At 38.5% G+C, this 15,781-nt stretch overlaps 1 protein-coding gene and 1 pseudogene across 2 annotated transcripts; both read left to right on the top strand.

The window, feature by feature from the left end:
- Positions 1-673: 673 nt before the first annotated feature.
- LOC148727549 (uncharacterized) lies at positions 674-6,406 on the top strand (annotated as a pseudogene). Its single transcript, XR_015989144.1, has 2 exons — positions 674-1,110; positions 5,150-6,406. The product of XR_015989144.1 is annotated as an uncharacterized LOC148727549 (transcript).
- Positions 6,407-6,503: 97 nt separating this feature from the next.
- On the top strand, positions 6,504-15,777 carry LOC148727550 (uncharacterized). The gene is made up of 5 exons (XM_088726304.1): positions 6,504-6,939; positions 8,633-9,104; positions 10,324-10,475; positions 12,134-14,423; positions 14,964-15,777. Exons 1-2 carry the CDS (start codon positions 6,633-6,635, stop codon positions 8,971-8,973), a joined length of 648 nt encoding a protein of 215 aa, XP_088582430.1. The 5' UTR covers positions 6,504-6,632; the 3' UTR covers positions 8,974-9,104; positions 10,324-10,475; positions 12,134-14,423; positions 14,964-15,777.
- The last annotated feature ends 4 nt before the right edge of the window (positions 15,778-15,781 follow it).

Consider the following 15,781-nt stretch of genomic DNA (forward strand, 5'->3'; position numbering starts at 1 on the left):
CCACGCCACGACTTATGTCGACGGTAAACGAATTTAATGAAATTAAATTCGTCTGAATTAAATTCGACTGTAGTGCGACGTATAAACTAGGCCTTAGTCAGTCTCCTCCGGCCTCCGTTTGATGCACACGGTTCACCTTTGTACGGCTGAACCGTACTCGCAACTTCCATGTCTTCTCTCTCACTGAGTATGATGTATCACAATTCTCAGAAGAGCTTGCTTCTGTTGATCTAAATGACTATTCTAGAGTATTTAAACGCTGGCGAAATCATTACAAAATTCCGATAGATGAGAGATTTGGAAGGGTCACCTCAGAGTTTTCTGCGTCATCACCATCTACAGATCCACTGGAAGACAAAGTAAGAGCACTTTTGGGCCCGAGTTTTATTTATTTATTTTTTCAATTTTTCTTTTTTTGAAAAAGGTTTCTACAAATGATAAGCTTGATAAGTGCGCAAAAAAAAAAAAAAAAAAAGGAAAAGAAAAAGAAATCGCTTCATAGGCATTAAAGGAAACCTCTGGCTTTTGGGACATATACTCAGTCATTAAACCCTTAGGAATACATTTTCTTTTTCTACTTCGTTATGAATGCAGGCACGTTTCGTGAGTCGCAACCTGTCCTTCGTTGTTTTGAACCAGCTTCTTTCTTCTGTACGCGAAAAATGACAAGAGAGAGGCCCTGGGAACGATTTCAGACCATAATATGCTTTTTATAAAGAGCTTCTCGGAAATCGTCTACCACGTTCGTCTCCAGCAGATGATAGATGCTAAAAAAAAAAAGATTACGTTCCAGGTTCTAAGAGCAAGCGAAAGGAATGATGGCAGAGCCGCTAAAGATTCATCTTTTTAATTGTGATAGTATTTACGACTTAAACGTGGTCGAGGACTTATTGATATCGGCGAAATCGAAACTCGGCTTGGAGTTCTCGGTAGAGAAGCATATATTTACTTTGCATCAAATACCTGAGCTGAGCACCAAAATTATTCCCGAGATGCAGATGGATTTTGCAATGTTCGTGGTGCATGCACACGAATCTGGTCTGTTTATCAACCACAGGGACTTGGATCAAGGCTACACAAAGGTATACAGAGCTTTGTTGGAGGCAACAGGTAATTCAGTGGTAATAATTGGTTTCTTGTCTCTTAATTGTAATTGTTGACCCGAACGTATCTATGCCGATCTGTATTGAAATTTAACTGGAAGCGTCAAGATTAATATTATTTGTATCTAAGTACAAGTATCGAATGTTTAAACTTACTCGTTTTATATTTCTGACAGAACGAACGCACATTGAAAGCGGAGACAATCTGAACCGTTTCCGAGAAAATGGTTTTTTTCTTTTCCTCTTTCGACCAAAATGTTATTTGCTGACTTACCATGAGATAAACTGGATCAGAAAAGTTAAATAATTTATGAAATTGTTGCAAAAATTCCATCCTTAGAGATGGATATGGCCTTTTTCGTGGTTCATGCGCATGAATCTCGACTCTCGATCAACGAAGACAACGCTGGAATCGGTTACGTCAACATATACAGGGCTTTACTTCGAGCAACGGGTGAGGAGCGGAAGTATTTTTACTGCGTAGATGAGCCTTCCGTTAATGTTTTTCTATCTCATAGATTCAATCATGCCCAACAATGCCTTTTTTCTGGTAAACAGATTATCCTTCAGGGAAGGCAGTGATAATTTGATGAACATGATCGAGATTTGTCGTATATTTCCTCCAACAAAGTCCTCACAGACATAGAATTGAAAGCGAAAGCAAATTAGCATATATTTAAACTGATATCTTCTGCTCAATCAAAGTAGACGAATGTTCCTTTTTTAGGTAAAGTCCACAACGTGGCAACTACCGCGAATTGTTCCATTTATGTATTATCATTATTATAACTTTCGATGATTGCGAGATCTGTTGTTAGGTTTACTTATTTTATTTTTCAAATGTGCTTCGTAGAATACAAATAACGCGCGAGACGAGTACAAATATCACACAATATTTGTACTCCAGAAATATCCGCGAAATTCGGTCCCACTGAAATAACAATTTGACGTGGTGGATAGTAAATCTCTCAAGTGCCCCGAGATCAAAATTTTCGTACACCATTTTTTCCATTTTCGTGTTCAGTGTGTCTCCTTCACCTACTCTGCCAAATTTCAGTTTAGACCGAGCACCAGAAATATATTTTTTCGGACCGTTAAACTCACAATTTCGCGTCCGCCATTATTTGATCATGTTCCGGAAGTAGATGGCAGGACTCTGAGGAAGTGAAGTCAAAGGCACAACGCGAAATCTCACATGGCAAAATGTCAAGCAAACATAACAGTGCTTTACTCTATTCTTACAAAAACTAAACAAAAATGACTGGGCACCGATACGTAATTCAAAGCTGAAGTAATCGTGCAGACCATGCTGCAGGTATTTCTCTGCATCAGAGCCTTGCAAATAGATCCGAGTGGGAAAAACGGATGCGATTTGTGCGACCTCGCCGAGTAAACTTCAATCCTACAGAAATATTTGTGATCTACACCGAACACTTCTCGGAGGACTGTTTCGAGAGATCTGTGTACTTTGAAGGATCTAGGCGAAGAATTCTGTCGGGTTCAGCGCCTACCGTTCAAGAAGAGAAGGGTCAAGAAAAACCCTCCTCGGTGCGATCTCGACGCCGGAAAGCGAAGTCAACGAACCTCCACGGATTTTGTCACCTTTACATATGAGCTGATCAATATCCACCTTTAACAACTCTCTGGCAAAATACCTTACACAAAGGAAAGTACTCGGTGAACATTGTAAATAAAAATGATAAAATAGCGGAATTGAGGATTGATTTTCTGACCTCAAAGAGCTCACTTTTATACAAAAGCGACGAAAAATATAATTGTGTGCTCTGATTCTAAAAAAACTGGCTTTAATATCATCGCTCCAGAAAAACAGTGTCGTTGACTCGGAAGCTTATTCTGTGGCTTTTAAGACTTAAATGTTTATTATTTTCTAAGCAGAGTATTCTATAGCTTTTTTATTCTTCATTTTGAATTTCAGAAGGTCTAACTTGATCGGATAGGAACTGAAAATCCGACTTGAAATGTTATCATTAAAAACTGAGTGATCCGCTAACAACAAAGGAAGTTTGGGGACAAAATTCTGCTAAGGCAGGGGAGGTTAGAGTTAAATGTTAAAGGTGATTCGTCAGAAAAATTTATCGTACAAATGCTTTTTAACATTTCCTTAAATGTTCCCTACTAATGTCCTTTTCAAAAAATCATGACGATAAAAAAGAAAGGTCACCGTGCCTGTTTAGAGATAGGAGGGGTCAATTTTACCTGATTTTAGAGGTTCACGGTACATTTTGTGATAACTGCAAGCGAGTGTTCTTGAAAGTAACACTTGAATAAGAAAGTCTAGAGCGTATGCAACAGTTTGATATGTAATTTATATAACAATTTCGCAATTTTCAACGAAATCGACACAAAACGTTCCTCGAGTTGTTACTTTCAAGATCATAATTTGCCGGCATCACTGAGTAACGGGCTTCGTGAGCACTTTTAGCTACACTTTTTCTCCCTTTCGATGAATATTTTTTAATTTCTCAAATTTAAAGGAAATAGTTGTACACCACACTTATGCAATAAAAACTATAGGTCACTGCGCTCGTTCACGAGCTTAAGGTTATCATGCCTTTTCAACTGGTCCATTGATCGAAAAACAATACCGTGTAAGGTAAACATTGGTCGAGACACCATTTCAAGTATGACGTCACAAACGATTTTCAATATGGCGGGCAAGCTTATATTCGTTGTCTTTTGCGAAATTAGAATTTTCGACGATTTGGATGGTTTGATTACTGAGTATTGAGATATTTAAGATTCCGACAGTATCAAAGAGTCTTTTTTTTAGCAGTTTGAATGAGAATGAATAGTCCATAAGTTTCATATTTCGAATGAAAACATAATGCTGAGTGGCTGAATTGTTGGCAGAAAATATTCGATTGGTTGTGCTTTTTTCGGAGCTTTTGGAGTGAATCAAGAATTTCTTGATCCCAAAATAGGACGTTTGACAAGTAGTGTTTTATACTTCACGTGTGCGAATTTTCAAAGGTTCAGTTTGTATGTTTCTTCTCATCATTCCCTTGATTAATCTCTATTGAGTTCACGGCGCCGTACGTCTTTTCCCAGCCCTGGTCATGCCGTGGCGTACTGCCCCCTTAGATTTTATTCTGAAGCATAGAGGGATTTTTTCCAACGTTTTTCAGTAAAGGCACCTGTGACGCTTGCGACAAACGAGATCGAAGTCGAAGGGTGTCGTTAAAGCGTGTTAATGCTACGGGACTATCTTACAGGTCGTGTGCTTCAAGTACCTACAACCACGGAAAACCAAGGTTGACGGTTAACGGTGATTTAATGATGATAAACGATTTAGCGAACCACGATAGACAATCACGATCACGATCGTAAACTGAAATAACAATGCAATTTACTTAAAACGTTGCGTAACTCATCAACAAAACGCTTAGAGCAATTAACCTGCCTCCGTCGATAACGCGATCAAAATTAACAACAATCAACAGGAATACTCGAAAATCACAGTAAGCTACATCAAGATAACTCGAGATTTAAATCGACTGTAAGATTAACAAAGTGGGCGTTCCTAGCTTAGCGTCTCATTCTTTGATTCGCCCCCTTTAGATTGAAAACAATAAATTGTACTATTGTACGACTCTGTACGTTAGCGTGCTTCTACCCAAAACAAGAAAACTAATCAAAGGAGGAAACTGGCAAAATTACTCACATATCGGTCCCGCTTGTGCCAAAGGTTAAGAACCAAAAACGGCCAGTCGAACAGATAGAATGGACAAGGCGAAATACAATCATACACTGGCTAAAGGGACGCTAAACGAGGCTTTTATACGCGCGTGGGGACGCTAAAATATCTGATTACAAACCAATCGAGAATAGACAACAACGTAACCACATCCGTAACTAAAGTAATTAGTAACAAACAAATCAAATTCCACTTAGGCTGAATGAATCGTTTTAGTATCCTTAACAGCACCTTCTGGATCGTGCGGGTCATTTAACAATGCATGTTATTTTAAGTAATAATACTCATAAGACCCTGAGGCTACGTACATTTGAATCTGCTTTGTCCACAGGAGGAGACGTCATCATCGTTATCGGGGGAGATGATAACTACAGGGGAAACGAAGAAGAGAATCAAGAGGTTATTTCACGTTGGGCGAAGAGGAAAGTTTCCTCACAATTCAGCGAAGATTATCTTGATGGCAGAAGGAGCTTCATCTTTTCTTGGAACAAACAACATCGAGCGATTCACGAACAAGCTCTGCTGCATCACTTTGATCCATTCAAGAAAGGACAAAAGTTTGAAAATAATCCACCTCAGCGAAAGGAACAACGAAAGCCAGAAACGCCACCACAAGCAAGATCGAAAAAATTAACACCGGCTCCCTTATGTAGAAGTTATTCCTCGCCAGTTGAAAAGGTTGCTCAAAATACCCAGTAGCTGGTGCGGGCGTCACAGTTACCGATTAAAGCGCCTCCTGTTGTTGCGCTGAGAGGTTTGGCTCGTTATGGAATGATTTGTGGTCAGGAAGGTGATCTTCAGATATGGGACCCTGAATTTAAAGTTCCAGATTACATTCAAGAGAGGCTACTTGATGAACTCCGATACACCTCTGTGATGGGAGTAATAATCGTTAAGCACACTGATGGCACACCTGAGTGTTTTATTGATCGAAGTTTGAAAGAATTTTCGTTGAACGGGGAAATACAGCTTGCTCCCGATGAAAAACTCGCATTGAAAACTCGTGTTCATAACGGAGAGGTATCATTTGAAGACATTGACGTACAGTTTAAGAATGGCAATGTCTGTATCCCTCAACACATTATCGATGGTTTTAGAGCAAAAGATAATAAGCCTAATGGTGACCTGTACATTATTTCAGATAACTCGGACAAGTTTCGGTGTATAGTAAAAAGTGCAAATAATTTTGAAAAAGTAATAAGATCTGCAAAGGAAGATTTTCAACCACTGTTTCGGAATCAGTGGTATAAAATTTAGTAAATATAATATTCTGTGTTTGAGGGAGGACAAAAGTTGAATTGCGCGTTTGAACGACTCACAGCGAGGGCAATTATGCCTCAAGACTAAAGACGTAGCTTTCGCTGTCAGCAGTCAATCTCATTTATATATTTGTAGAGGTTTAAGTTTTAGTATTAGATGTAACGCGATGAGACACTGACAATGATGACATGATGTCATCGAAACGTTCTGTCCTTTTCAAATGCTTATCGAAATCAATCAGCCTTATATGATGTAATTTCTTCCAAAAACGGTTTCATGGCTTTGGCTTTGTTTACAGAATTGTTAAAATATAGACATGATTATGCTTCTTGGTTGTTTTGACTTCCTGGGCACTGAAGTACTTGCTGTGTCGTTAATCGTTATCAGAGTATTTTCTGGGATTGCGTGACTCATGTCGATCAGAATAACTACTGGCTTTCTGAGAAACATTGTGCAATCGTCTTCCTCTATAGGTGAATTTGAATATACGATATCTTCCAGAAGGTAATAACAAAAGGCTTCGCTCAAAGTGATAGAAAAGGCATAAATAGAATATGTCACAGTTAAGAAAGCGAGTTCATTTGTTCAACTGTGATAATACATACGGGATGGAGCCTGTTGAGAAGTTGTTGGACGAAGTAAAGAAGAAATTGCTTGACCAATTCAGCATCCATGTTGAACGTGTAAAAAGACATTCATTCAGACTCTCTCAAATTTCTGAAATGGTCGACAGGATTCCAACTCTAGAGATGAATTTGGCCTTTTTCGTGGTTCATGCACATGAATCACGACTGTCGATTAACGAGGACAACGCAGGAATTAGTTACGCCAAGATATACAGAGCTTTACTACAAGCAACGGGTAGGAAGCGGAAGTATTCTCACTTTCTCGTTTCAACACATTTAATTATGCTTGATAACGCTTTGTTAGGTGAGCAAAATTGTCTATACAAAAAGTAGTGGTCGACAAATTTACTGCAAAAGAGTTATCTATCTTCAACAACAGAGGCCTATCTGACACCGAAGTTGAAAGCGAAAGTATATCATGAGCCGATAGGTAGATCATAGTAACGTTCGACGATTGCTCCACAAACTAGCAAACAGCCACTAATTGTTTTTATGCAGCTGCATCAGTGTAATGCTCGAAGGAAGTTTGCTTCCCGACCTTTCTGATCCTTCGACTTTCTGGGATGGGATCAAGTACTCAGAATGGGGAAGACCCTTGCACTTTTCTGAGTTTTAAGAAGGTAATCTTGCATATTGTTATTTCAGAAGCTTAAACTCAAAGAGCATAGTAGCTTTCCCCGGTTCCGCTCGAAAGTTTTTATAAAAAAAACCACAGGACCCGAGAAAACTTAAATTTATTTGCATTTTCATCGGGATACTACTCGTTCAAGTTGGGCACATATAAGCATACTAAACATTTCTATTACGTGTAACTGCCTGCTAGAACATGCAAATGAAGCCAACTCGAACTGCCAGGAAAGTATACGTATAAATGGGAAGGGGATGCATATTTAAGAACTATTTTCCTTTGGTCATCTACGGCTGAGGCAACATTGAAAAAGAGAAAAAACTATTCAACAATGGTAAACAAATCAGCAAGACTTTTCATCGGATATTCTGAGTTTTCAAGGCATATTTATTCGTAAAATTTCTATGCAACGATGAAACAGTCAGCTGTTCACCTTTAATAAAATAATATTTTGCCAGCAGCTATCTATGGCAACCAGACTGAGGTCAAATGCTTCTTTTTAAATCACATGAAATCCATCTGAACAATCACTCGATGGCAGAGCCATTGAAATCAATATTTGATCATATATATATTTGGAAACAGACGTAAATTTATCTGACTGATCCAGAAAACGTGATGTTCTCTAGACTTTATGTGAATTATTATCTACCCTTTGGTAAATAAGTGATATTTAGTGCCACTGTCTCAGTTGGTAAAGCTACAAAACAAAGTTGTTAGAATCATCAACAATGTGCCACTCTGTGACCATATTATTCCCAATCATGTAAACCCTGGCCTAATTAAACGTCTTGACATAATTAACTTAAGTACGCGTCAACTAACTATCTCGCTATACTATGCCCGTCTCCATTTTCTTTATCTTTTTTTTAACTGATCAATAGCTTGTAATTGTTGAAATGGAGGAAATACAAAATGCAAAATAAAATACATATACAAATAGACCACAGCTAACGTCAAAATGTGGTAAGAACAAGATAGTGGCATACGAGGCGCATGCAGTCGAACGCGTCACCGATTCAAAATGAGTTAAAATGTACGAAAATCGTTTCAGAAGACGTCTACAAGGCCCTTGATTGACGCAAATTGAACATGTCAGGTCTATTTCGTGCAACACACATTGTTTGCGGGTGGCAACTACCCATCGACATGCTGATTAGAGATGGTTTCTGTATCACCACTCATTTAGTCAATCAAGGGCATTATAATTCCACATTTTAGATCTGGTCCCGAGAATTTAATTTTTGTTGAGAGATAATAATGCTGCACTTATTTACAGTTGAATCTGCTTTGTCCACAGGAGGAGATGGCATTGTTGTTATCGGCGGAGATGACAATTACAAAAGCGATGACGAAAAAAATCGGGAAGTTATTTCACGTTGGGCGAAAAGGAAAGTCTCCTCACAGTTCAGCGGAGAGTGTCTTGATGGCAGAAAGAGCTTCACCTTTACTTGGAACAAACAGCATCGACCGATCCACGAACAGGCTCTGTTTCATCACTTTGATCCAAACAAGAAAGGACAACAGTTTGAAGATAGGCCACCACGTGCAAACCAACCTTCAAGGACAGAACCTAAATCGCGAGCAAATCTGAGAGAAAAGGATAAATTTACACACACCCAAACATTCCTAACAAAATGATGAAGCCATATCTGCAGTAACAACGATCAAAGAAATGCAAACAGGTACACAACGTAGCAGAGAGACAGAGATCAGTAGTCGGAGAGATAGTTTTGGAGAAATACCATCTTCAACCTCTAGAGAGACCAAAGGTGAGGGTAGACCTTGATAAATTGTGAGGTTGTCACGAAATGAGAGAAAAAAAATTCACCTGCCATGTATATTTCAGAGGGCAAATCACGCCTTATGCCGGTTCATAAATTTACGAATGACACTCTCCTTTCTGTAAAAATTCACGCGTTACATATTGATTTTGGCCTAATCCGCGTCACGTACAGGCCCCTTGCCTCTCTCTAGGAGAATGGTCAGATATTAGTTTTGAAAAGTTTTCTATAAAGTTAAGCCAGCGATCACATGATATGAAACCATTTGTAAAACAGTCAGTCATATGTTTTGCTTGGTTCCATTGGCTACCTCCTTTATCCGCTTGTGTCAGACAAAAATCCCGACTGCAATAAATCATTAATATAGAATTGTATAGCGAGAGGTTATGTGCTGTTATTACAGGGCCGAGCTACGAGCAAACAAGCTCTCACAATTGAACGACACTAATTCATAATTACCTTCAACTAGGGATGTAAACTTGTTCAAGTCAGAATCGACTAAAACTACAATAAAATAGCGACTAAAATTCAAGAAATTGATCTCGATGAACGCTGAACCTTGACAAGGCGCGAGCTCTCCCTCAGTAAGATGATTAATTTTCCTGCTAAGAATGTGACGCAAACAGAGCTGAATAATGAATGTTACGTCAGCGGGTATGCGGTCAACAACGCGGGCTGAAGTGTCCTAGGTCTAAAATTTAGCGAAATTAGCGGAAAATAATAAGGGCTGACCTTTAAAACCGAGGAACTCTGTTTTCGTCGAAGGCACTTTCCTATTTCCAAAGGTTTAAAGGAGAAAATTAATTTTTGAAAATTTTTAGGGGGTGTACCAATTTTTTGAGGTTGTTCTGTAAAAAGAAAAGCGGCAAGGAAAACGACGCCTCGAAGCAACAGAATAGGAAATCAACAATGCGAACGACTCAAAATCCGTGTTTCCGCGGCAAAATCTGGCGTATGCGTATACGTTATTCAGCTCTGTCTATGACGCATGCGTGCTTCCGTCTGAGTATCAGCGGTTTCACAACTAAGGTCGTGTGTTCTCATTCTGGCGCCGAGAGATAGAGACGGTTACAATTCGAAACGGATAATGCATTTGCACAAGACGAGCGTGACTTCTTTCAAGACTCACTGATTTAAGGATTCCTCCCTCTGAATTCTTAAATTTTTCCTGGAAAAAATTCATTGATATTTTTATTCCCATGTGCAGAATCAAGTTCTACGTACGAGCAATCCGTTTTAGACGTCGATTGACGATTCACAAAACGGCAGCGATGGTGACAATTTAGAACTAACATCGACACCCAATGAAAAGGGAAAACCGCTCAAGGATTTTTGTATCATGGATGAGGCATTGTTAAAGTAAGTTCTTATAGGGTAAGATGGCTGGATGGCGAAGAGTGCATTATCAATTCCTTTCTTCCTATTTTACCGAAAAGGAAAAACACAAGGTGCCAACTGAAAAACTTAGGACGATGTGAACTCCACTCGTTGAAAGTAATATCATTAGTTGAGTTAAGTTTAATAACAAACATGCAAAACAATCATGAATTAATAAATGCAAGGTGCTGACCCTTTTCCAGGGCTATTTGGAGGTCAAGTTTTTGAACAGGATGAAAAAAAACTACAAACCCAAACGTCCAGCTAATAATAATAATTAATAATAATAATATAATAATAAATAATAATAAAAGTCTTTATTCCATCATAAGATAAAACTACATATCTTATGTTACAATGAATTTGGAAAAACTACAACAGAAATCTACATACATATTATGAATCAAAAAGTATGTCATTACAATAAATGGAGCTTAAATATCAACCTATTTACAAAGGTGTTCATAAAGCGCTGTGTATTAATTTTCGGGCGTGTGCAGCCTTTTTTCTTAAGATTGTGTACATATGTCTTTTGGACAGGAATGATGTCTTTCAGGGTATGGCAATCCGTTGATTTTAGTCTGTTCAAAATGTTTCGGTCTTGTTTGTTTAAAAGGTTCTTGATAAAAACTGGAAATGAGATAAAACCGCGTTTATGACATCGGTCTAAAAAATTTTGTACAACCATGAGATCGGACTCAGATGCCCCATAGACTGAAAGTGCATAGCTAAAATTAGCCAAAACAGTGGATATAAAAAGATGATAAATCTCTGCCTGAGAGTAATGTTCCTTTCTCAATGTTCGTAGGACGTGTAAACACTTGTTTGCTTTGACAAGCTTAGTTCTTACATGCTCATAAAATTTTCCGTCACTCTGTAAAGTTACTCCTAGTAAAACGAAGCAATGACATTGGGGAATATTATTAATTGGAGAGTAGAGTACATTATGATTTTTCTTTCTAATAACAAGCTCTTTACATTTGCAATGGTTGCAGACCATTCTATTGTCTTTACACCATGTTAAGAACTGTCCTACTAAGTCGGCAGACGGGTCACTATTCCTAGTGATAGGCGAAAGAATAGTGGAATCATCGGCATCTTTAAAAAGCACAGGGCAACCATTAAAAAAAATCTCCAAATCGTTCAAAAATATATTAAAAAGATACGGTCTGCTTACACTACCTTGTGTGGTTCCTCTCTTGACAGATTTCCACTGTCCTAAAACATTATAACTAACAGCACGTTGTTGTCTTGCATAGAGGAAACTATGATACCAATTGATAATGTATGGATTTAGAGGTAGCTGTTTCAGTTTGGCAGACAAAATAGCATGGTTCACAAAATCGAAAGCCTTACTGAAGTCCATGGTAAAAATTCGCACTGCGCTACAGTCACTACTATCTAAATACTTGTATGTCTGGTGCTGGATAGCGAGCAAGGTATTTGAGCAACTACCCGCCTGTCTATATGCAAATTGGGTGTGGCTCAGGTTGTTCTCAATGACTGACTGTGCTTGCGTACGATACGCGACCTTCTCGAACAACCGGGCAATAACGGGAGTAACATTAATACCACTGTAGTCTGAGTCCTCTATAGGCATGTTCACTTTGGGGAGAGGATTAACATTTGCCCTCTTCCAGGAGTCTGGCCATGTATGAGCACACAGCGACAGATTCCAAACGTGAGTGACGATTGGTGTGAGTAGCTCAGCACAGTCTTTCCAGATCCAGTACGGGAGGTCGTCTGGTCCCGTTGCCGTTTTCTTTACATGAACTAAGGTATTCCAAACACACCGCTCAGATATTTTCGGGGGCTTTACACTGTCCGGGATATCCATATCAATAGGTCTAACGTAAGTGTCATCATAGCACAGGTTGGCGAAGTAGTCGTTCAGACGAACTAGAGAGTTCTTGTCCAAATTTATCAACGATGACCTGCGACGCTGCGAGAGGGCGTCCACGCCCTTCCACTACTCACCGCCACCAATGGCAGCCAGTTTTCTTCTGTTCTCGGTTATCAGCTCAGAAATGCGCTTATTAAATAAAGACAGACGTTCCTTGTTGTTTAAAGATAAATGGGACTTAGTCCTCAGCATACACTTGACTAATGGGGACATCCAAACTGGGTCACGCGATGACATGCGTACAAATTTTTGCGGCATAAACTTATTCATCACTGCACGAATCTTTACCTCAAGCACCTCGACCGCCTTGTTTATGTCCACCTCGTTGAGGACGTCACTCCAGTCCAGCGTAGTGAGTACCATATAATGTGACTGTTTCCGATGTTCCCTACAGTCCCGCACAAGAACTTTGCGGCGCACAGGTTTAAGTTTTAATCCCGCCGGTTAAACAAAGCCTTCATGGTCTGTCTTAATAAGCATATGTATGGGATATGCTTGACCGAACAGATCCGCTCGGTTGGTCATACAGTTATCCAACCACGCGTTACCCCGCGTGGGAAAATCAACCATGAAATCCCAGCCAGACAAAGCCTTAAATTCTTGCATGTCCAAACGATTTACATCGCCACCACAGACAATAGCCGCTTCTGGGTGTTTGTTCAAAACAAGTTCCACAAAAGATATTATGTAAGTAATTAAGTCGAGATCCCGGTAGTTATGCGTGGGAGGATTATACAGGCCGCAAATTAGCATAATGTGATCGGACGGCAACAGCACTGTTAAAGCAATGAACTCATATAAATTTGACCGATAGACATCCAAGACTCCTGCTGGAGCTGGTCTCTCTAAGGCCGTCAAAAGGCACCAAGAAAGATTTCAGTATTTGGGCAAAGCAGCCAGACTTACAGCACGTGAGACTCTGGCAACTTTGAAAGCCTTTTCTGATAAAAATCGCCATGAAGTTAGGAAAAACCCCCGAAAGCACAAAGCTTACAAGGATTTCATGGACTAAACATTCCCCCTTCACCACTTTGATATCATAACTGCCCCAAAATTGGTGAAGGATGTGTTAGTGGAGTACCCATCTGAAATATTTCATCTATTTAAGTATTGGCTGTAAATTGCTTCTTTCTGTCATGGTTAATAGACTATGTTTCTGTCATAAGTGTAAAGCAGTTTTAGGTTTATTTGTTTGTTTGTTTGTTTCTTTTTTGCCAACTTTTGGCTGCAGATACTAGGGTGCCTGTCAGAGGTTGCAGTGCAATACTTTTAAGTGATATGCTTCCCAGTTGTAGTAATTCTTTTCTTAAAGGGGGAAGAGGGATTTTGTGTGTACAAAAGGCAAGTTCCGTACCAATAATTTACACTTGTGTCTCTTATTAAGGGCATGGACAGTCCTTAAGAATAGCATTTCTCTCATTAGGTTATCAGCACAAATGTGGTTATGAATATCTCTAGAGTACATTTATTGGAAAAGTAAGATGAGCTTTCATGTTATGTTTTCTGTCTTACCTTTCAATGTAGTTAAAGGCCCAGCTCTGTAGAATATTTAATGATGATGACATCCCAACCAAACTATGGGAAAAATACCTTATGTGGCTGCAGCATATCCTAAATATGCTGCTACTAGCAAAGAGAAAGTGGTCAATGAGGTAATGGATAGAATGGAAGCTGCCCTTAGTGAAGAGGGATGCAACAGAGAAAGTAAAAATGAGGTTTTCAATCATTTGCAAAGAAGTATTATACCTTAATTTGTGTAACAGACACCTGATTTGAAGTCGCCTTCGACTTTACAACTTGTATAAGCCCTGGCTTTAAGGAGAGTTTATCCAGACTGCTAGATTTGACAATATTCTGCTATGTAGGGGTTAATTAATGTCTCCCATTTTCACAAAAGAGTAAATTCTTCTGTATTTGAATTTCAGAAATTAAAAATAATTGACATCCCTGCTGGTCATCAACAAAGTTCTGCACCAGTAGAGTGGAAAGAAAAGGGGACTTCAAGATGAAGTTCTAACCATTTGGAGGTAGGAGTCTATAAACACTGCTACTCTGGAGCAAAAATACTACAGCACAGCTAAAATTACTGAGCCCATTTGCTTATGAAGTCCAGATACTAAGCTTCAAGTACTTTGGGGTTGTATTTAATTTCCTTCTATTTTTCCATTTTTATGATTTAGCAGAATTTTTTTTTAATCCTGCTGTAGTCAAACCACAAGATAAATACTGCATATGCAATAGTTGATCCCTTTTTTTTCCTGATGGTTGATCACCCCACAGGTACATTTGTGATGTGCACCTGTAGATACTTTGGGAGTCGTGTAGTATTTTTTCAAGGCTTGAAGGGAAAACAAATTATGAGCATTGAGCTAAATTCCCACTTCCATTTTAATGCTTTGGCTTATATAGTTTTAGAAAAACATCTTACATATGTATATATAACATTTGAGTAAAATTAAATGAGGGGAAAATGACCAACTGAACATGGCAGACTAGCTAGTAATTTTGACGTTCCTTTGCACTTTGGCTTGTTTTTAATATAGTTGTAAAATTTGTTTTTGTTGCAGAGAGGTTGATCCGGTAGTTATAGATTACATCCTGTCACCAATTGTCATTGTTGGAGATATTTTATGACATTGATCTCATGTATATAGTCACAGAGGGGAGTATTATTCGTCAGCTCCTACAAGAAGGAATTATTGATGCTGTCATTGGGTTACTTGGCTCATTTTATATTTTTTATGTCTCCTACAATCAGTCAAAGGCAATTTTTACTTTTTTAGAGCAAGCATTACTTGAAATTGGGTGCGGGCAGACTCTTGTTACTGTTTCCTCCTTTTTCAATGACTTGGTAAATGCCTGAGGTAGTGCATGATGAAAGTTAATGTTTTAATAATGTAAAATGGGATGTATTTTCACATCCACTGAAAGAATTCTCAATGCTGTTCCAAGACTGTTTTTCAGATGCACAAATCAAACTAAATTTATATTCTTGTGCAGGAGCAGGACCACTTATTGCTGTTGTGTTATTTTAATAATTTTCTGTACTTCAAAAAATTCAGTCAGTCTTGGTTATAAGCTGGCTCATACCACATTTGTTGAGTCATTGAAAAGGGGATGCTTTACTTACAAGTGTCTCTTGTGTGTAATTTCAAGCAGTGGTTGCAATTTTGAGAAGTATACTGATTTAGTGAAGAGATATATTTTAGAAAATGGTTGCATTAAAGTTAAAAATGTATCTATTTATTGTTCTATTCTTTCAAATGATATTTGTCCATTTATACCATAATAAAAATTCTTCATAACTTTAAAATCATGGTCTGTAAAAGGTTTTAACAGTAACAATACTTAGAATTAAATAAATTAGTAATTGAAAGATAAGTAT

This window comes from Stylophora pistillata, chromosome 7 (genome assembly GCF_964205215.1).
Source record: "Stylophora pistillata chromosome 7, jaStyPist1.2, whole genome shotgun sequence".
NCBI classification, from domain to species: Eukaryota; Metazoa; Cnidaria; class Anthozoa; order Scleractinia; family Pocilloporidae; genus Stylophora; species Stylophora pistillata.

What these genes read in the sequence shown, in the direction of transcription:
- LOC148727550 (XM_088726304.1), top strand. Translation starts at nt 6,633, where the DNA reads ATGTCACAGTTAAGAAAGCGAGTTCATTTGTTCAACTGTGATAATACA. An exon ending in AGCTTTACTACAAGCAACGG is followed by an intron (nt 6,940 to 8,632) that starts GTAGGAAGCGGA and finishes CTTTGTCCACAG; the next exon opens with GAGGAGATGGCATTGTTGTT.